This window comes from Bufo bufo, chromosome 6, assembly GCF_905171765.1.
Source record: "Bufo bufo chromosome 6, aBufBuf1.1, whole genome shotgun sequence".
Lineage (NCBI taxonomy): Eukaryota > Metazoa > Chordata > Amphibia > Anura > Bufonidae > Bufo > Bufo bufo.
Genome location: NC_053394.1, coordinates 162852837 through 162875969, shown reverse-complemented (window position 1 = coordinate 162875969; position 23133 = coordinate 162852837). Strand labels below are relative to the sequence as shown.

General features: G+C 44.3%; 1 protein-coding gene across 2 annotated transcripts in view; it reads right to left on the bottom strand.

Annotated features, from left to right (window-relative positions):
- Positions 1–12838, bottom strand: part of CARNS1 (carnosine synthase 1) — a 39025-nt gene extending 26187 nt beyond the window's left edge. Inside the window, exons 1-3 of one of the 2 annotated variants that reach the window (XM_040434637.1) lie at positions 12724–12838; positions 11216–11237; positions 10213–10474 (exon numbers count right to left, since the gene is read on the bottom strand). In XM_040434637.1, coding sequence (XP_040290571.1) covers positions 10213–10474; positions 11216–11218 — 265 coding nt within the window. In that variant the 5' untranslated portion in view covers positions 11219–11237; positions 12724–12838. The remainder of the gene's footprint in view (positions 1–10212; positions 10475–11215; positions 11238–12723) is intronic. The other variant, XM_040434638.1, reaches the window with a different exon arrangement.
- Between the last annotated feature and the right edge of the window lie 10295 nt (positions 12839–23133).

Sequence of the window (23133 nt, the reverse complement as noted above, 5' to 3'; positions counted from 1 at the left end):
CACTTTTTTGCAGCCTAGGTGCACAAAGGGGCCCAAATTCCAATGAGTACCTTTATGATTTCACAGGGCATTTTTTACGCATTTGGATTCCAAACTACTTCTCACGCTTTAGGGCCCCTAAAATACCAGGGCAGTATAAATACCCCACAAGTGACCCCATTTTGGAAAGAAGACACCCCAAGGTATTCCGTGAGGGACATGGCGAGTTCCTAGAATATATTTTTTTGGGCACAAGTTAGCGGAAAATTTATATATTTTTTTTCCTCTTACAAAGTGTCATATTCCACTAACTTGTGACAAAATGTCATGCCCCTCACAGAATACCTTGGGGTGTCTTCTTTCCAAAATGGGGTCACTTGTGGGGTATTTATACTGCCCTGGTATTTTAGGGGCCCTAAAGCGTGAGAAGTAGTTTGGAATCCAAATGCGTAAAAAATGCCCTGTGAAATCCTAAAAGTACTCATTGGAATTTGGGCCCCTTTGCGCACCTAGCCTGCAAAAAAGTGTCACACATGTGGTATCGCCGTACTAATAAGAAGTAGGGCAATGTGTTTTGGGGTGTATTTTTACATATACCCATGCTGGGTGAGAGAAATATCTCTGTAAATTACAACTTTTCCCATTTTTTTATACAAAGTTGTCAATTTACAGAGATATTTCTCTCACCCAGCATGGGTATATGTAAAAAGACACCCCAAAACACATTGCCCTACTTCTCCTGAGTACGGCGATACCACGTGTGACACTTTTTTGCAGCCAAGATGCGCAAAGGGCCCGAAAGTCCAACGAGTACCTTTTAGGAGGGCATTTTTAGGCATTTGGATTCCAGGCTTCTTCTCACGCTTTAGGGCCCCTAAAATGCCAGGGCAGTATAAATACCCCACATGTGACACCATTTTGGAAAGAAGACACCCCAAGGTATTCCGTGAGAGGCATGGCGAGTTCATAGAAGATTTATTTTTTTTTGGCACAAGTTAGCGGAAATTGATTTTTTTTTGTTTTTTCTCACAAAGTCTCCCTTTCCGCTGACTTGTGACAAAAAGTTAAATCTTTCATGGACTCAATATGCCCCTCAGCGAATACCTTATTTCAATGGGGCCGCAAAAGATACGGACAGCACTCCGTGTGCTGTCCGCATCCGTGGCTCCGTTCCGCGGCCCCGCTAAAAAAATATAACATGTCCTATTCTTGTCCGCGCTTTGCGGACTAGAATAGGCATTTATATTTCTGGCGCCCATTCCGTTCCGCAAATTGCGGAAGTCAACACTGGCGCCTTCCGTTTTTTGTGCATCCGCGGTTTGCGGACCGCAAAAAACGGCATGGTCGTGTGCATGAGGCCTTATATTGAGCATACGGGTAATGAGATTTTTTTTTCCGTTCAGCCTCTGGGCTGAAAGAAAAAATGAACGGCACAGATTTCTTCATTCGCATCGATCAATGTGGATGAAAAAATCTCTGCCAAAAAATGTGCAAAAAAAAAAAGCTGCGATCGCTAATAAAGATCCAAAAAGCTCAAAAGGGATCTTTATAGCACCGCAGCGATTTTACGGTGTTTTTGCAGTGATCAGAAAAAAAAACATTTCTGTCACTGCGGTGGGGCGGACTGAACGCAAGTGTGCGAACAAGATCAGGCCTGATCGGGCGAACACTGCGTTTTTGTAGAGCCTAAGGTGACCCTAATGTACTGATATAGATCTGATTGCGATCAGTCTTGATCACTTACAGATACTATATAGTACTAGTGCTGATTAGCGACAGCGATGACGCTAATCAGCGACTAATCAGAGACTGCGGTGCGGTGGGCTGGGCGCTAACTACCTAACAAGTGGCTAACTAACTGGCGGTGATAAGGGACCCTTAGACCCCATTCACACGTCCGCAATTCTGTTCCGCATTTTGCAGAACGGAATTGCGGACCCATTCATTTCTATGGGGACAGACTTTGTCCCGCTCGGATCCGGAATTGCGGATCTGCACTTCCGGGTCTGCAAAAATATAGAACATGTCCTATTCTTGTCCGCAATTGCGGACAAGAAAAGGCATTTTCTATATAGTTCTGGCAATGTGCGGATCCGCAAAATGCGGAAAGCACATTGCCGATGTCTGTGTTTTGTGGATCCGCGGATCCGCAAAACACATACGGACGTCTCAATGGAGCCTTATAGGGGGGTGATTAATGACAGGGGGGTGATCAGGGAGTCTATATGGGGTGATCAGGGGTTAATAAGAGGTTAATAAGTGAAAGGGGGGGTGTAGTGTAGTGTGGTGCTTGGTGCTACTTACAGAGCTGCCTGTGTCCTCTGGTGGTCGATCCAAGCAAAAGGGACCACCAGATGACCAGGTAGCAGGTATATTAGACGCTGTTAACAAAACAGCGTCTAATATACCTTTCTGATGTTAAAAAAATCGCATCTATAGCCTGCCAGCGAATGATCGCCGCTGGCAGGCTGTAGATAAACTCGTTTACCTCGCGATCCTGTGAACGCGCGCTCCTGTGAGCGCGCGTTCATAGGACATTTCGCGTCTCGCGAGATGACGCGTATATGCGTCCAGGAGGAATAACCTGGCCGCCCGCAGGACGCATCCCTGCGTTAGGCGGTCGGGAGATGGTTAAGGTGAAATAAGGCTGTGTCCTTAAGGAGTTAAAGGGGTTGTCCAAGCTATTTTTATTGATGACCTGTCCTCAGGATCAGCAGCACAGCACGTACCTTCTCTTCCTTGAGCAGATCCTGAGGATAGGTCATCAATATTTGCAACTTTTATTAAATCCCCCCTATACATACAAAAGTCTTTAAGTTCTAAAAATTTCTACACAAGGAATACTATACAATTCGTATATTATTAAAACCTTATATATAAAATGTAATACATTAGATGATCCAGGTCCCTAAATGCGGAGCTCTCGCATTATTAGTGAAAAATAAAATAAAACTACAAGTGGCTATAAATTTATTGGGATATTTCTTTGTGAACAGAGATCTACTTATATATTTCAAATATATACCTTTTCAGATATGCTAGGCATAATCCTGTCGTTATAAATGGCTCAGAGCCCGTATGTTTAGCACAGCTACATCTGTGCTTCAGCGCTCTGTGTGCTGACTATAACGTCTGTCCACATATAGTGAAATGGTAGACGCTGATTTGGAAACACACTGAATTAGTGTTAGAAACACACTGGATTAGTGCCGTATTATCCTCTCAGTTGTTTGCAGTCCATGAGAGCGATATCTGACCGCCGCACCTCCAGCAAAATTCATGCGCTTCTTCAGATATATTGTAATCAAGGTGTAAGTGATAGTCTGTCCACATATGCAGAAGGACTGAACACTGAGCTACAAATAGACTGCGTTAGTGCCACATGTGATCCTTTTGTTATTTCTCACGGCCGTTGTGTTTGTTTCAGTTGCTTACAGCCCGTGGTAACGATAGCCGACCACAGCAGCTCCAGTGAAGTTCATGCAGTTCCTAGATGCACTAAGTGTTCCAATAGGATAAGGCTACTTTCACACTTGCGGCAGAGGAATCCGGCAGGCAGTTCCGTCGCCGGAACTGCCTGCCGGATCCGTCAAAACATATGCCAACTGATGGCATTTGTAAGACTGACCAGGATCCTGATCAGTCTTACAAATGCATTGAAATGCCGGATCCGTCTTTCTGCTGTCACCGGAAAAACGGATCCGGCATTTATTTTTTTTATTTTTTTTTCGGTCTGCGCAAGGACGGATCCAGCATTGCGGTATTTTGAATGCCGGATCTAATACATTCCTATGTAAAAAAAATGCAGAATCCGGCATTCCGGCAAGTGTTTCGGACTTTTGGCCGGAGATAAAACCGTAGCATGCTGCGGTATTATCTCCGTCCTGAACAGTCAAAAAGACTGAACTGAAGACATTCTGATGCATCCTGAATTGAATGTTCTCCATTCAGAATACATAGGGATAACACTGATCAGTTCTTCTCCGGTTTAGAGCCCCTAGGACGGAACTCTATGCCGGAAAAGAAAAACACTAGAAAGTACCCTAAGCAGAATAAATCCAGATATAAGTAGGTTGCTGTTCACAGTATCCACAATTTGCCGCCACCAGACACGTTTTGGAACAGTGTTCCTTCCTCAGTGGTATAAAACAAATGGATTAACTGGGACCTCATGTTGGGTTTGTTATACACTCCCTGTCCCAAAAAAAAGTCGCCACCTGGATTTAACTAAGCAAATAGTGGTAGGTTGCTGTTCACAGTATCCACAATTTGCCGCCACCAGACGCGTTTCGGTACAGTGTTCCTTCCTCAGTGGTATAAAACAAATGGATTAACTGGGACCTCATGTTGGGTTTGTTATACACTGCCTGTCCCAAAAAAAAGTCGCCACCTGGATTTAACTAAGCAAATAGGTATGAGACTCCTATTGGATAATTATTGCATGGGCGATTATCTTTCAGCTGGCAACAAGTTATTTAACCCCAACTGGTGCAATGAGTTGCTTCTTATTTCTTAAACAACCATGTCGAAAGACACATCTCTTGGTCGTGGAAAAGATGTTAGTCTGTTTGAGAAGGGTCAAATCATTGGCATGCATCAAGCAGAGATTCATCTAAGGAGATTGCAGAAACTACTAAAATTGGGTTAAGAACTGTCCAATGCATTATTAAAAACTGGAAGGATAGTGGGGAGCCATCGTATTCGAGGAAGAAATGTGGTGGGAAAAAAATCCTAAAATGATCGTGATCGGCGATCACTTAAATGTTTGGTAAGATCAAATAGAAGAAAAACAACTGTATTACTCGGGGCTATGTTTAATAGTGAAAGTAAGAGCATTTCCACATGCACAATGCAAAGGGAACTCAAGGGATTGGGACTGAATAGCTGTGTAGTCGTAAGAAAACCACTAATCAGTGAGGAAAACCAGAAAAAAAGGCTTCAATTTGCTAGGGAGCATAAAGATTGGACTCTGGAGCAATGGAAGAAGGTCAAGTGGTCTGATGAGTCAAGATTTACCCTGTTCCAGAGTGATGTGTGCATCAGGGTAAGAAGAGAGGCAGATGAAGATATGCACCCATCATGCCTAGTGCCTACTGTACAAGCCTGTGTGGGCAGTGCTATGATCTGGGGTTGCTGCAGTTAGTCAGGTCTAGGTTCAGCAACAGTATGTGCTCCAAGAATGAGGTCAGCTGACTACCTGAACATACTGAATGACCAGGTTATTCAATCAATGGATTTGTTCTTCCCTGATGGCACGGGCATATTCCAAGGTGACAATGCCAGGATTCATCGGGCTCAAATTGTGAAAGAGTGGTTCAGGGAGCATGAGACATCATTTTCACACATGGATTGGTCACCACAGAGTCCAGACCTTAACCCCATTGAGAATCTTTGGGATGTGCTGGAGAAGGCTTTGCGCAGCAGTCAGACTCTATCATCATCAATGCAAGATCTTGGTGAAAAATTAATGCAACACTGGATGGAAATAAATCTTGTGACATTGCAGAAGCTTATCGAAACAATGCCACAGCGAATGCGTGCCGTAATCAAAGCTAAAGGCAGTCCAACAAAATATTTTTGGTGGTGACTTTTTTTTGGGATGGGCAGTGTATTTTAGCTGAGGGGCGATCAGCAGGCCAGGCTCCAGTACAGTTGCTGAGCGTCCTCAAGTCTAGTGTTTCAATATTACTATATGTGACTGAGTGCACTGAGCATGCTCAGACAGCCTGAGTCAGATATCGTAGAAAGAGCTAGAAAGGAGGGGGCTGTGAGGAACTGTTATGGAGAGTGATGAGAGGAGAATCTAAAAAGATTATAGAGAGAGACCCTCTCCATGGAGTCAGTTGTAAAAGAGAGAATGGGGCCTCTGAAGTGAAGGACAGCATATAACACGTGCTCTGCATCTTCTCAATTCACTGCTTTGGAACTTCTGAAAATAGCAGAGTGGTGTGCTTAGCTATTTTTAGAACTCCTAAGCCCTCTTGCACACGAACGTTGTGCATCCGTTCCGTGCATTGGGGACTGCAATTTGCAGTCCCTAATGCACGGGCAATGTCCGTGCGGCGGCCAGGATGGATTGAGACCCATTTAACCTGAATGGGTCCGTGATCTGTCTGCACCGCATAGAACAAGTCCTATTTTTTTAGCGGTGCGGAGGCACGGACAGAAAAAACATGGAAGCACTCCGTAGTGCATCCGTGGGGTTCCGATTCATGCTTCCGTTCCGCATCTCCGTGATTGCGGACTCATTCCAGTGAATGGGTCCACATCTGTGATGCGGAGTGCACACAGGCCAGTGCCTGTGTATTGCGGGCCGCAATACGGCCACGGGCACACAACGTTCGTGTGCAAGAGGCCTAAGGGATTAAATGGACAGCTGTCCCCTCCGTATACACTGCTATGGGATTGCAGGAAATAGCCGAGTGCTGACGTGGCTATTTTCAAATCTCCCAAAGCAGTGAATAGATAGTAGGATGTGCAGCTGCTCTCCCCATTACTTCAGGAGCCCCGTTTGGTGAGAGAAGCGGGTCACAGAGATAGGACCCACACCTATTTGACATTGTGGTCTATCTAATCAATATGCCATAAATGTTGAGACAAGAAAACCCCTTTAACTCCCATGAATAAAAAGAGGAGTTTGAAGATCTAAATTCTAGCGTCTTTTGTGTGGTCTGCCCAACAATATCAGTAAAAATAAGTGGATGGAACAAATGTTAATGATAATAACCCCGTTTGTGTCTGTGTAAGAGTTAGGGCTCATGCACACGACCGTATGTCTTTTGAGACATACGGTCCGTGAGCGGGCCATATGTCCTGGAGCGGCATACATCGTGCGCACGGGAGCGCACAGCATCATAGGTTACTATGATACTGTGCGCATCGGGCCGCCCGCGGGACTATTGTCCTGCACTCATATGATCTTATGAGTGCAGGACAATAGCCCCGCGGGTGTCCCGTGCGCACGATGTATGGCCTGCTCACGGATCGTATGTCTTGGAGGGCATACGGTCATGTGCAAGACATCCAAATTAGCAAGGGTTCATTTTGTCTGTGCTTCCTCCTGCCCCGCCCCCCCCCACCCACATTTTTTTTTAACTTCCTTTGTCCTCAGATTTATTATCATAGGAGGCTTTTATTGAAACATTAGGCTCCCTTACGGTAGTATCAGGGTCCATGTTGTCAGAGGTGGTCTGTAATGAATCCGCTTCAGATGAACTGAAAGCTACTTGATGTTTCAATGACTCTTTACTTTGGGAGCGTTTTCTGCCATTTTTTTTATATGGATTAGTTGTTAGAATAGTTATATAAATCCCTTTAAAAATTGTCTATATTAAAGGGGTTGTCCCATGAAAAATATTTTACATTTTCAAACCAGCGCCTGGACCTAAATACTTTTGTAATTGCATGTATTTCTGGAGTGTAATATTACAGTTTACCAGGGGCGGACTGGGAATCTAAAGAGGCCCTAAAAAAAATATTAAAGTGGCCCACTTTTGTAGTCGGGTCCAAATTGATTGAAGGCAGGGCCAAAACAATTAGGTGGCACCAGCAGTACCATATTGTGGCACATTTTACCACCCCAACAGAGCCAAATACCACAGTCCATCATAAAATACTGCTGCCAGCAGCACAAAATACATCCCCAAGAACGTCCACTGGCGGCTGTGAGGAGGGCTCAGGCGGCCCACCGGGAAATGCCTGTAAGGTATATGGCCAATCCGCCCCTGCAGGGTAAAGACCCCTTAAAGCAGACCACAGCATTCATCTCCACAGCCAGTTTATACCACCAGTGAGCTACCCGCTTAGTATTCTTTACAGAATCAGGATATAGAACCGTGAGGGGAGTGTTTCATTGGGAAATTATAACAATGTGATTTTGTAAATGTATGGATGAAGGTTTAGGTATTTCTCCCACTAACAACTTATGGTCTTGTGACCTAGAAAAGTTATGAATGAAAGCCAGTTGTGGCTATTCATAGGATGCTTCTGATCACGTCGAATAGTATACAGGGTGAACAGCACTGTTTTCAAAAATCTTTTTAAAAACTGCTCTCTTTTTTTGTTACTAGTGTTGTTTTCCTGCATAGCATGTAGTCTTGTGTTTATATACTCTTTTTGGTATTTTATACCAGTACTGTGGATAAATGTGTAACTAGATAAAACATAAAAATATATGATCACAGATTTAAGTTTGTTTATACTTTTTAAAGCTATATTTTATTCTTTTTAACTGTCTTTTGACGGCAGTTTATGATGTGTATATGAACAGTGGTTACTCATACTGTGTTAGAGGGCAAGCCTGTGTGCCCCGGCAAAAGGGCAAAACCTTGGGTTGGGTAAATGCACGGCATGCCGCACCTCTTTTAATAGTAATGAAGATCTTGTTTTATGTGTGGCGTTTCTAACTCCCTTGCTGTACACTGTGCTGGATACTATTTGCCAGTTCTTTTGTCCGTCAGTGAGACCTTGGATGTAAGGAGCTCAAGGAAGGATCCAGAACGTATTTCAAGTAACACTTAACTCTTTGTTAGTCCTAATAGCATTGGATGTTGAGCAGAGAGAACGTCTATGTATTGTGAGTGCTAGGAATCTGTTTTAGGTGGACATTTGTGTTTCCATACTCACCCAGCACTATCTACTATTTGCACATTAGAACTTTCCCAACCGCGGAACCATATACACATTCTTTTTTTTTTTACGTTCTACTGTCTTTAGTTAATAAATGTGGTGACCAGCATGTATGCCAGTATTTTGGCACAAATTTTCACAGAATTCTGGAGCATTTTAATTACTAAGGCCTCTTTCACAGGAGCATGACGGATTGGGTCCGGGTGCATTCAGGGTGCGTTCTGTGATGTGATACTCGCACCATTTTGCAAGCAAGTTCAGTCAGTTTTGTCTGCGATTACGTTCAGTTGTTTCCGATTTTTCCGTACGTGTGCAATGCGTTTTGATGCGTTTTTTACGCGCGGGATAAAAACCGGAAGGTTTACAAACGACATCTCTTAGCAACCATCAGTGAAAAACGCTTTGCATGCGATGCAATGCGTTTTTCACTGAAGCCCCATTTTCTTCTATGGGGCCAGGGCTGCGTGAAAAACGCAGAATATAGAACATGCTTTTCACGCAACGCAGAACTGATGCGTGAAAAAAAATGCTTATGTACACAGACCCATTGAAATGAATGGGTCAGGATTTAGTACGGGTGCTATGCGTTCACATCACGCATTGCACCCGCGCGGAAAACTCGTGTGAAAGAGGCCTAAATCTCCCATAGCATTCTTAAAATACACCCAGTATGGGCCATCTTGAAAACTGGCAGTTGAAAACAAGATAGACTACTTTCACACTTCCGTTTTCTTTTTCAGCATAGAGTTCCGTTCTAGGGGCTCTATACCGGAAAAGAACTGATCCGTTTTATCTCCATGCATTCTGAATGGAGAGCAATCTGTTCAGGATGCATCAGGATGTCTTCAGTTCAGTCTTTTTGACTGATCAGGACGGAGAAAATACCGCAGCATGCTACGGAACTGCTTGCCGGATCACTCTGCCGCAAGTGTGAAAGTAGCCTTAGCTGCAATTTCGATATCATATAAAAATATATTTTATTTATATATATATATATATATATATATATATATATATATAAATAAATGTTGCAGCAATTTGTAAAATTTAAATTTAAATATATAAAGGATCGGTTGAGGGAGCACAGAAAGTACCACATAGCAAAAGTCTAATTTGCCTCTCACCAAACAGAAGCATGGTCAGAAACTTATGGCTGGGCTGACATCTCCTTTCAGCCATGATCTCCTTCTGCTACCCCCAATATTTTTTTCTGCTTTGGTCCCAATATTGTGCTATGGTTCCATGGTTGCCCTCTAATGCTGTGTCTGTTGCATTCACCATTGGAGGTATACCATTGTGATAGGTAGATTATATATTTATAAATGATTAATTGTAATACTAAGCATACCAATATCAACAGCAAATTTAGACAAAGAGATGCCATGTTCTATAGCAGATATCATGATATCATTTGAAGTAAGCAGTTTTTCTTTTATGACTATTATGTTTATACAGTTGTTAGGCTTCATTGAAGAATCAAATAGTAATAAGGGACTATAGTAAAAAAAATTATAATATGGAGCACAAATGAACAAGCCAAAATATGTTGCCCCATGCCCAGATAAACTACTGCATGGCTTGAGGGATAGTATTGGCTTTACCTACCTGTACGAGGTTGCTTGCTCCTATCTTCCGTCTCCGGAAGACCCGCATTGATTAGAACCTTCTGGAGATCTTCATAGCTCTCTATAATATTTTCGTGTTGTTGCATTTCATTGTACCCATTAGTCTTGCCTTGTGGTGTTTCTGTGGATGTCCTCATTCCCCAAGGAGGGCCATCTGGGGTAACCCCAGATACCCACACCTCACTCAATTCTCCATCTTTGGAGTACATAGGATGATCCAATATGAGCTGGTCAAGAGACAGCTAGAGAACCATGTTGAGCAAACAAAAAAGTGGAAGAAAGGCAAAATGAGACAGCAAGGATGGGAGAAAAGTGACAACACAAATATACAGTACCACACAGGTCACTTAGATCCTTCTGAAAGCCACTTAATTGTAGTAAGATGACATAGTAGCACTAACAGCTAATCAGCTTAACGGGGAAGACAGCTACTGAACACAAAGTGACACATGTGACAGGGAGCAGCGAAAAATAAGGCTACTTTCACACTCGCGTTTGGTGCGGATCCGTCATGGATCTGCACAAACGCATACGTTCAGATAATACAAATGTCTGCATCCATTCAGAACGGATCCGTTTGTATTATGTTTAACATAGCCAAAACGGATCCGTCTTGAACACCATTGAAAGTCAATTGGTGACGGATCTGTTTTCTATTGTGCCATATTGTGTCAGTGAAAACGGATCCGTCCCCATTGACTTGCATTGTGTGTCAGGACGGATCCGTTTGGCTCAGTTTCGTCAGACGGACACCAATACACTGCAAGCAGCGTTTTGGTGTCCTCCTCCAAAGCGGAATGGAGACGGAACGGAGGCAAACTGAGCGGATCCTTATCCATTCAGAATGCATTAAGGGCAAAACTGATCCGTTTTGGACTGCTTGTGAGAGCCCTGAACGGATCTCACAAACGGAAACCAAAACGCCAGCGTGAAAGTAGCCTAAAGACAGGTGTGGAGTGATGAGGTTGTTAGACTCTACTCACCATTGTGATTCCTCTCCTGAAACTTAAAGAAATGTTACAAGTTAATAGAAGTGTACAAACATATTGCAATTTTAAAGCTCTATAATGGGCTGACAACCCTCAGAAGAACGCCTTATATTATTTTAGGTTAAGGCTCTCTGTACTGCCGGGCAGATCACTTGGTCTAAATGAGTTCTCTGCTCCACAGTTGCTAGTTGCTGCTAGTTGTTTCAGGCGGACTCTAGAAAACAGGTTTCTGGGCAGCTTGCCCACTTTGCCACCCCCTGAAAGAGGCCTTGAATATACTTCATCAACCGGACAATGTGTCATGAATACCATCTGACACCAGTGGCTGTAGTCACATAGTGCTGCAAGACATGTTTGGGAATGGAGCTAAATGTTACACAACCAAATCAGATTGCTTTTAACATTTTTATCCAAAAGAAAGTGATTTTTTTAAATTAAAATCACTGGAACCTCCACTGAGACTTAGTATCCCTTACTGAGACTACTATTTCTTTGGCAGTGCTGTTATGGTTCGATTGTGAACATAAGCCATGATACTAATGTGATTATAGCCTTAGCTGTGCCACAGTCACAAATGCATTTTACAGCAAGTGATTCGAAAGAGGATACTGCTTCTTCTATAGCTTATTTTTTAACATTGGTAGGAATCTACAACTCCTTGATGTAACCCAAGTCAAACCCAGTGAGAATATACAACCTGAATGCAAGGTCTCAGAGAGTTTACCAATACAAAAGAGGTCTGTTGACACCGTTTTTACGGCACTGACTACATGGGAAACACTCTCAAATTGACCTTGCATTGATTTTAATGGGAATTCAGGTCGTGGCTCATACAGCCGTGTGAATTCCGTATTTTGCAGAACGGAACAGCTGGCCCCTAATAGAACAGGACTATCCTTGTCCATAATGCGGACAATAATAGGACATGTTCTATCCTTTTGTGAAACGGACATACGGAAACGGAATGCACACAGAGTAATTCAGTTTTTTTTTGCGGCCCCATTGAAATGAATGGGTTCTGTATACGGTCCGCAATAAAAAAAATAATGGAACGGACATGGAAAGAAAGTAAATTAGTGTGCACGAGCCCTAAAGCATAGGAAAGGGCGAAAGAAATTACAATACACGTCATAGAAATATTTGGGTCAATTTTAGGGAACCTTCCAGAATGTATTGAGACTATGTAATGCATACCTGCAGAACATGAATAATTCAAGTGTATGGATACACAACACACACACACATTTCCACCATTTAGTCCAACCCTAGAGAATTTCTACAATAGCTCCTCTATTATGCTTGAGCCCCATTCCAGATATTCCCTCACAATATGTAAATTATGCCGCACAACTTTCCTGTTATGTAATAATGCTATAGCATCCCTACTAAAATTGCCACAAAAGACTATGGGAATTGTTATAAAATCAAAACAGTCAATGCCCCCTCTCCTTACGTCTGCAGACATACCTCCAGAGGTTCTATGTTAAAATATAAGTTCTCACCTCTAAGTGTCCTCACAGAAATAACGACAGGTAAAGGGAACTCTCACCAGACAGACAGCCAGAAAGAGAGCTCTAGAGGATTAGAACGTCTCTTTAAATCCTGCTCCCCCGCCTGCCCCCTCCCTGCCAGGCTTTACTTGAGCTGCTCCCAGCTGTCACTCAGCCAGGGCCATATCAGCAGTTCAACAGTACAGCAGTGCCCATCAGTCATACTGATGTGAAATTAGGAACTTACTCTATTATACCAACTGCTGTATTCTGCCCTGCTATTCCGGTACAAAACACAAACCCAGCTGTTGTGTACTGAACAGGCCACGATTCATGTGCTCATTCTGACGTTGATGTCTTCCATTCCCTTCCAGACTCTCATGCCCCTGGACTATTAATGGTAGGATAATGGAGTCAACAAATCCAGGAGGCATTTGTGATCTCCATGTGTCTTCTTCAAATAGAAATGATAAAAATACATTTTTAAATTATGCAAAGCTTCCCTTTTTCGTTCCTATAGATATCAGGATTGATGAAGTTCTTATCTCTCCATTAGTGCCATATCACTCCTGCCTGTGTAATAACACACCCAGTACCATGCTACTCCTGGTATGATCTCATGGGGTGATTTACACAGCGCACATCTAATCCTTTGTGTACTGAACGCACACAAAGCACTGAGAATTCTTTTCTTCTGCTTCTGTGTTGATGTCACCCATCACACTCCCGGCCATTATATGCAAAAATTGGCATTTGGCCCTTCCACGGGCAGAACACAATATAAAAGACGTTTTGTATGCTCTGGCCCTCTATTAAAGGCCACTTTCATGCTTGTATTCTTAGGCTATTATCATGTGTGATTGGAAGGCAATCGTAGCTTAGTAAGCAAAAATAAACTTCACAACCTAGAAACATATCCTTTATAAAACCCCAAGCATTTCATGGAGCCCATTCAATCACATACAGTGGCACGTGGGTCTGTGGTGTCCACACCACATGTTTTATGACTTCTAGAGGGGTTAAAAGGAATACATGTGAAGTTGCATTTATGCTAAGTGAAAGGATTCCATATTTGCACAAAGTTGCATGAAGGTGGTCATGGCTGTAAACAACTGGAGCACAGTACAGGCTGGAGCACTACAGGGGGGCATTACAGGCTGGAGCACTACAAGGGGGCATTACAGGCTGGAGCACTACAAGGGGGCATTACAGGCTGTAAACAACTGGAGCACAGTACAGGCTGGAGCAATACAGGGGGGCATTACAGGCTGGAGCACTACAAGGGGGCATTACAGGCTGGAGCACTACAAGGGGGCATTACAGGCTGTAAACAACTGGAGCACAGTACAGGCTGGAGCAATACAGGAGAGATTACAGGCTGGAGGACTACAAGGGGGCATTACAAGCTGGAGCACTAAAGGGGGGCATTACAGGCTGGAGCACTACAGGGGGGCATTACAGGCTGGAGCACTACAGGAGGGCATTACAGGCTGGAGCACTACAGGGGGGCATTACAGGCTGGAGCACTACAGGGGGGCATTACAGGCTGGAGCACTACAGGAGGGCATTACTGGCTGGAGCACTACAGGTGGGCATTACAGGCTGTATACAACTGGAGCACAGTACAGGCTGTAGCACTACAGGGGGGCATTACAGGCTGGAGCACTACAGGGGGGCATTTGCAGCGTACTCAAGTTGTGTGTAGAAATGTGTTCCTGGGTGTAGTAGTGCAATAGACACTAACCTGAGACGGCTGACTCTCTGCATAGGCAGGTGATGGTAGGAAAATGTTCGTGACGCCAGTGCCAATTAAACGGTGGCACGCCGTTTGCTGATAGCAGGAATAAATGAGGAACACCGTGATGTTAAAACAGAACTCCAACTTTAGTAGTTTTAAATATAGAGACATTCACGGAAGCACAGTTCCTTTGCATACAGTCGATTTTTCAATACGGTTGATGCAGGCAATACAGATTGAGCAAGGTGACTACAGAGTGTTAAACACACAGGACTTGCAGTACAGGAGCTTGCACTCTATCTCTGACTGATCCTGGAACATAGCAAATCTTCTCCAAGGCCCAATACCTTAACTCTGGCGTATATCCTTGGTTTTAGCTTTATAAAGTACCTCCTCTGTTATCTTGAGTACCTTTTGCTTTTCTGCGCTTTTGCCTCTGTCTCTCTCTCAGCTTCCTCAGACTCTAGAAACTTCTGAGCTCTAGACTAGACTGACTTTTGCTTCTCTGTCTGGGCCTTATATAAACTAGGACTCTCTAGCTCCCTCTAGTGACTAGAAGCTGGAATGACACCCCTAGCAGGCCTGTACATGCAAGTGTCACAGTAACAGGGAAATACATAACATTACATTACATGACAATTTATAAAGATGACATATACCAACTTCCCCATAATTAAGGGGGGACGACAGCACACCAAGTGACACTTTTGTAGTGACGGGCATTACAGTCCCCGTACACTACATACCCCACTGCTTTAAGCTGAGTACGACCTCGTACTCCATCAGGGCTCGCCCAACTGGAATCTCTACCTGAAACAGAAAAAAGAGACATGCAGACATACATACATGTAATTCATCTGCATTTACATTCATATCAGGTCCAATTGGCAAAGATGAAGGGTGGTGACAAGGGGCGTCGTTCTCTTCTCCTCAGGATAGTGAATGGAACTGGGGCGCTGACCTGGCACAGCGTAACATTATAACCAGGATAGTCCATGACAATGAATAAGTCCATAATAGAACAGCACAATAGATAAAACAGTATAAAAACGGAACTACCCAGGAGTTTCCTGTGGGTGTAACACAGGCAAGGGCTCGCGTGGAGGAGTCCATTCTTGCGCACAAATGTCAAGTAAGGTATTGCCAGTGGCAACTGTTTGGGAGGAGACACCACCAGAATAGTCAAAGTCTCCTAAACGGACTGGCGGGCGTCCCCTGGTCATCCGGGTAGACCTTCTCAAAACAGGGGTCTCCTCTTCCCTTAGCAACGAGGTAGAAGAGAGAGGAGCAACAGGAGGGTCTCCATCAGGGAGATCTTGGTCAGGAACAACTGGAACAATTAGATCCACTAGAGGGGGAACTGGATCCGGTGCATCTTGAACCAGCTCTTCCGGAGGTGAAGCTACAGTAGGTGCCGGAGCAGGCACCAGCAAGTTCAACCAAGGTGTCAGAAGCCAATGCATGGGATCAGCGTCATACCTTAGATTACTGACAGCCTGCATAGGATCCTCGGGCTGTATTGCTGACTCTGACACAGGATATTCAGATCCAGAACTCTCAGCACTAGGTTCTGGTGTCAGGCAGAGCTTTAACCGGTTTCGGTGTACAATTTGGGATCCCTTGTCTTCCCGGGTGATCTCATAAGTGTGAGTTCCAACATTTGGGATTGCCGTGACAACATAGGGACTTCGCTCCCATTTACTGTCCAATTTACTGGTACGGCGGTTATTCTTTAACCACCTCAGCCCCCAGTGCTTAAACACCCTGAAAGACCAGGCCACTTTTTACAATTCTGCACTACACTACTTTCACCGTTTATTGCTCGGTCATGCAACTTACCACCCAAATGAATTTTACCTCCTTTTCTTCTCACTAATAGAGCTTTCATTTGGTGGTATTTCATTGCTGCTGACATTTTTACTTTTTTTGTTATTAATCGAAATTTAACGATTTTTTTGCAAAAAAATGACATTTTTCACTTTCAGTTGTAAAATTTTGCAAAAAAAACGACATCCATATATAAATTTTGCTCTAAATTTATTGTTCTACATGTCTTTGATAAAAAAAAAATGTTTGGGTAAAAAAAAAATGGTTTGGGTAAAAGTTATAGCGTTTACAAACTATGGTACAAAAATGTGAATTTCCGCTTTTTGAAGCAGCTCTGACTTTCTGAGCACCTGTCATGTTTCCTGAGGTTCTACAATGGCCAGACAGTACAAACACCCCACAAATGACCCCATTTCGGAAAGTACACACCCTAAGGTATTCGCTGATGGGCATAATGAGTTCATAGAACTTTTTATTTTTTGTCACAAGTTAGCGGAAAATGATGATTTTTTTCTTTTTTTTTTTTTTTCTTACAAAGTCTCATATTCCACTAACTTGTGACAAAAAATAAAAACTTCCATGAACTCACTATGCCCATCACGAAATACCTTGGGGTCTCTTCTTTCCAAAATGGGGTCACTTGTGGGGTAGTTATACTGCCCTGGCATTCTAGGGGCCCAAATGTGTGGTAAGGAGTTTGAAATCAAATTCTGTAAAAAATGACCTGTGAAATCCGAAAGGTGCTCTTTGGAATATGGGCCCCTTTGCCCACCTAGGCTGCAAAAAAGTGTCACACATCTGGTATCTCTGTACTCAGGAGAAGGTGGGGAATGTGTTTTGGGGTGTCATTTTACATATACCCATGCTGGGTGAGAGAAATATCTTGGCAAAATACAACTTTTCCCATTTTTTTATACAAAGTTGGCATTTGACCAAGATATTTATCTCACCCAGCATGGGTATATGTAAAAAGACACCCCAAAACACATTCCTCAACTTCTCCTGAATACAGAGATACCAGATGTGTGACACTTTTTTGCAGCCTAGGTGGGCAAAGGGGCCCATATTCCAAACAGCACCTTTCGGATTTCACAGGTCATTTTTTACAGAATTTGATTTCAAACTCCTTACCACACATTTGGGCCCCTAGAATGCCAGGGCAGTATAACTACCCCACAAGTGACCCCATTTTGGAAAGAAGACATCCCAAGGTATTCCGTGAGGGGCATGGCGAGTTCATGGAAGTTTTTATTTTTTGTCGCAAGTTAGTGGAAAATGCTGATTTTTTTATTTTTATTTTTTTTCATACAAAGTCTCATATTCCACTAACTTATGACAAAAAATAAAAACTTCCATGAACTCACTATGCCCATCAGCGAATACCTTGGGGTCTCTTCTTTCCAAAATGGGGTCACTTGTGGGGTAGTTATACTGCCCTGGCATTCTAGGGGCCCAAATGTGTGGTAAGGAGTTTGAAATCAAATTCTGTAAAAAATGACGAGTGAAATCCGAAAGGTGCTCTTTGGAATGTGGGCCCCTTTGCCCACCTAGGCTGCAAAAAAGTGTCACACATCTGGTATCTCCGTATTCAGTAGAAGTTGGGGAATGTGTTTTGGGGTGTCTTTTTACATATACCCATGCTGGGTGAGATAAATATCTTGGTCAAATGCCAACTTTGTATAAAAAAATGGGAAAAGTTGTCTTTTGCCAAGATATTTCTCTCACCCAGCATGGGTATATGTAAAATGACACCCCAAAACACATTCCCCACCTTCTCCTGAGTACGGAGATACCAGATGTGTGACACTTTTTTGCAGCCTAGGTGGGCAAAGGGGCCCATATTCCAAAGAGCACCTTTCGGATTTCACTCGTCATTTTTTACAGAATTTGATTTCAAACTCCTTACCACACATTTGGGCCCCTAGAATGCCAGGGCAGTATAACTACCCCACAAGTGACCCCATTTTGGAAAGAAGAGACCCCAAGGTATTCGCTGATGGGCATAGTGAGTTCATGGAAGTTTTTATTTTTTGTCACAAGTTAGTGGAATATGAGACTTTGTATGAAAAAAAAAAAAAAAAATCATCATTTTCCACTAACTTGTGACAAAAAATAAAAAATTCTAGGAACTCGCCATGCCCCTCACGGAATACCTTGGGGTGTCTTCTTTCCAAAATGGGGTCACTTGTGGGGTAGTTATACTGCCCTGGCATTTTCCAGGGGCCCTAATGTGTGGTAAGTAGGTAAATGACCAGTGAAATCCGAAAGGTGCTCTTTGGAATGTGGGCCCCTTTGCCCACCTAGGCTGCAAAAAAGTGTCACACATCTGGTATCGCCGTATTCAGGAGACGTTGGGGAATGTGTTTTGGGGTGTCTTTTTACATATACCCATGCTGGGTGAGAGAAATATCTTGGCAAAAGACAACTTTTTCCATTTTTTTATACAAAGTTGGCATTTGACCAAGATATTTATCTCACCCAGCATGGGTATATGTAAAATGACACCCCAAAACACATTGCCCAACTTCTCCTGAGTACGGCGATACCAGATGTGTGACACTTTTTTGCAGCCTAGATGCGCAAAGGGGCCCAAATTCCTTTTAGGAGGGCATTTTTAGACATTTGGATACCAGACTTCTTCTCACGCTTTGGGGCCCCTAGAATGCCAGGGCAGTATAAATACCCCACATGTGACCCCATTTTGGAAAGAAGACACCCCAAGGTATTCAATGAGGGGCATGGCGAGTTCATAGAAATTATTTTTTTTTGGCACAAGTTAGCGGAAATTGATATTTTTTATTTTTTTCTCACAAAGTCTCCCGTTCCGCTAACTTGGGACAAAAATTTCAATCTTTCATGGACTCAATATGCCCCTCACGGAATACCTGGGGGTGTCTTCTTTCCGAAATGGGGTCACATGTGGGGTATTTATACTGCCCTGGCATTCTAGGGGCCCTAAAGCGTGAGAAGAAGTCTGGAATATAAATGTCTAAAAAATTTTACGCATTTGGATTCCGTGAGGGGTATGGTGAGTTCATGTGAGATTTTATTTTTTGTCACAAGTTAGTGGAATATGAGACTTTGTAAGAAAAAAAAAAAAATTCCGCTAACTTGGGCCAAAAAAAAGACTGAATGCAGCCTTACAGGGGGGGGGGGATCAATGACAAGGGGGTGATCAATGACAGGGGGGTGATCAGGGAGTCTATATGGGGTGATCACCCAACTGTCATTGATCACCCCCCTGTAAGGCTGCATTCAGACGTCCGTATGATTTTTACGGATCCGATCAGTCTATCAGTGGATCCGTAAAAATCATGCGGACATCTGAATGGAGCTTTACAGGGGGGTGATCAATGACAGAGGGGTAATCAATGACAGGGGGGTGATCAGGGAGTCTATATGGGGTGATCACCACAGTCATTGATCACTCCCCTGTAAGGCTGCATTCAGACGTCCGTATGATTTTTACGGATCCGATCAGTCTATCAGTGGATCCGTAAAAATCATGCGGACATCTGAATGGAGCTTTACAGGGGGGTGATCAATGACAGAGGGGTAATCAATGACAGGGGGGTGATCAGGGAGTCTATATGGGGTGATCACCTCCGTCATTGATCACTCCCCTGTAAGGCTGCATTCAGACGTCCGTATGATTTTTACAGATCCGATCAGTCTATCAGTGGATCCGTAAAAATCATGCGGACATCTGAATGGAGCTTTACAGGGGGGTGATCAATGACAGAGGGGTAATCAATGACAGGGGGGTGATCAGGGAGTCTATATGGGGTGATCACCACAGTCATTGATCACTCCCCTGTAAGGCTGCATTCAGACGTCCGTATGATTTTTACGGATCCGATCAGTCTATCAGTGGATCCGTAAAAATCATGCGGACATCTGAATGGAGCTTTACAGGGGGGTGATCAATGACAGAGGGGTAATCAATGACAGGGGGGTGATCAGGGAGTCTATATGGGGTGATCACCACAGTCATTGATCACTCCCCTGTAAGGCTGCATTCAGACGTCCGTATGATTTTTACGGATCCGATCAGTCTATCAGTGGATCCGTAAAAATCATGCGGACATCTGAATGGAGCTTTACAGGGGGGTGATCAATGACAGAGGGGTAATCAATGACAGGGGGGTGATCAGGGAGTCTATATGGGGTGATCACCACAGTCATTGATCACGCCCCTGTAAGGCTGCATTCAGACGTCCGTATGATTTTTACGGATCCGATCAGTCTATCAGTGGATCCGTAAAAATCATGCGGACATCTGAATGGAGCTTTACAGGGGGGTGATCAATGACAGAGGGGTAATCAATGACAGGGGGGTGATCAGGGAGTCTATATGGGGTGATCACCACAGTCATTGATCACTCCCCTGTAAGGCTGCATTCAGACGTCCGTATGATTTTTACGGATCCGATCAGTTTATCAGTGGATCCGTAAAAATCATGCGGACATCTGAATGGAGCTTTACAGGGGGGTGATCAATGACAGAGGGGTAATCAATGACAGGGGGGTGATCAGGGAGTCTATATGGGGTGATCACCACAGTCATTGATCACGCCCCTGTAAGGCTGCATTCAGACGTCCGTATGATTTTTACGGATCCGATCAGTCTATCAGTGGATCCGTAAAAATCATGCGGACATCTGAATGGAGCTTTACAGGGGGGTGATCAATGACAGGGGGGTAATCAATGACAGGGGGGTGATCAGGGAGTCTATATGGGGTGATCACCACAGTCATTGATCACTCCCCTGTAAGGCTCCATTCAGACGTCCGTATGATTTTTACGGATCCGATCAGTCTATCAGTGGATCCGTAAAAATCATGCGGACATCTGAATGGAGCTTTACAGGGGGGTGATCAATGACAGAGGGGTAATCAATGACAGGGGGGTGATCAGGGAGTCTATATGGGGTGATCACCACAGTCATTGATCACTCCCCTGTAAGGCTGCATTCAGACGTCCGTATGATTTTTACGGATCCGATCAGTCTATCAGTGGATCCGTAAAAATCATGCGGACATCTGAATGGAGCTTTACAGGGGGGTGATCAATGACAGGGGGGTAATCAATGACAGGGGGGTGATCAGGGAGTCTATATGGGGTGATCAGGGGTGATCAAGGGCTAATAAGGGGTTAATAAGTGACGGGGGGGGGGGGTGTAGTGTAGTGGTGCTTGGTGCAACATATTACTGAGCTGCCTGTGTCCTCTGGTGGTCGATCCAAACAAAGGGGACCACCAGAGGACCAGGTAGCAGGTATATTAGACGCTGTTATCAAAACAGCGTCTAATATACCTGTTAGGGGTTAAAAAAATCACATCTCCAGCCTGCCAGCGAACGATCGCCGCTGGCAGGCTGGAGATCCACTCGCTTACCTTCCGATCCTGTGAACGCGCGCGCCTGTGTGCGCGCGTTCACAGGAAATCTCGCGTCTCGCGAGAGGACGCACCGGCGCGTCCACCCAGAACAACAGGACCGCCGCAAAGACGCAATCCTGCGTACGGCGGTCCTGAGGAGGTTAACCATACCACGGCCCCTATTGTCAAGGGTTCTGCATGGGCTGCTTGATCATAGTCTCTCTGCTGTCGGTCCCTAGCATAGTCCATACGCTCCTGAACAATGGCTTTGGCTGTATTCAGTCGCCTTTGATGTTCAGCAACCCAGTCGGTGTTAGGTAATGGGTTAATGCAATCAGGTACGTGTATGTCCAATGAATGATCAGCAGGCAATGTCCCTTGGCGCCCAAACATCAAGTAAAAAGGGGTATACCCGGTGGAACAATGTATGGTATGATTGTATGTGAACATGAGCTGTGGCAACAGACTGGGCCAATCTCCTCTGTTCTCAGGAGGCACGGCCCTCAGCATCTCTATCAAGGTCTGATTCATTTTTTCACATAATCCGTTACCTTGAGGATGGTAGGCCGTTGTCCGGATCTTCTTACAGTTGTGTAAGCAGCACAGTTCATGGAACAGATGGGACTCAAAAGCAGGTCCTTGATCGGTGAGGATCTTTTCCGGACATCCATAGGGCAGGAGGAAGTGCTTCCAGAACATTTCGGCTGTAGTCTTGGCTGTCTGGTCTCTCACAGGCACTGCTACAACAAACTTTGTGAAATGGTCAATAATAGTCATGGCATAAGCATACCCTGAGCGACTAGGCTCCAGTTTCACATGGTCGATGGCGACAAGTTCAAGAGGACGGGTACTTACAATGGGTCTCAGTGGTGCCCTCTGATCATGGTGCTCACTTCGTTTTAAGGCACAGGCTACACACTCCCGACACCACTTCTCCATGTCTTCTCTCATGCCCACCCAGTAAAACCGCTGGCGGATAGTAGCCTCAGTCTTTTGGACCCCAAAGTGACCGGATTGATTGTGGTACATCTCCAACACCATACCTGCATCTCGTCGGGGTATGAGAATCTGGTGCACTCTCTCGTTGGACACTGGGTCTAGGCTTCTCCGTAGCAATAGGCCCTTTTGTATGAAGAGTTGATGGCGCTGTCTCCACAGTTTGATGAGCTCAGGATCTGCACTCTTACGCCGAATCCTCTCAGGGGCTCTGCCACTAGTAATGAAGTCCAACAACTCACCCAGCACTCTACTTTCAGACTGTAGTTTCACCCACCTTTCTTCTTTAGGATCAGGCCTACTGGAGGGTGAAGGAACTGCAGCTCTGTCATTGGTAGCTCGAGCCTGATCCTGTTGAGCAAATTTGTTATAGAAAGCCGGCATCTCTACATCTTCCCAAGCATCTCGCACATCATCAGGAGCTGTCTCTGTGGGAAGCCTGGATAAAGCATCAGCATTATCATTAGTACGTCCAGCACGATA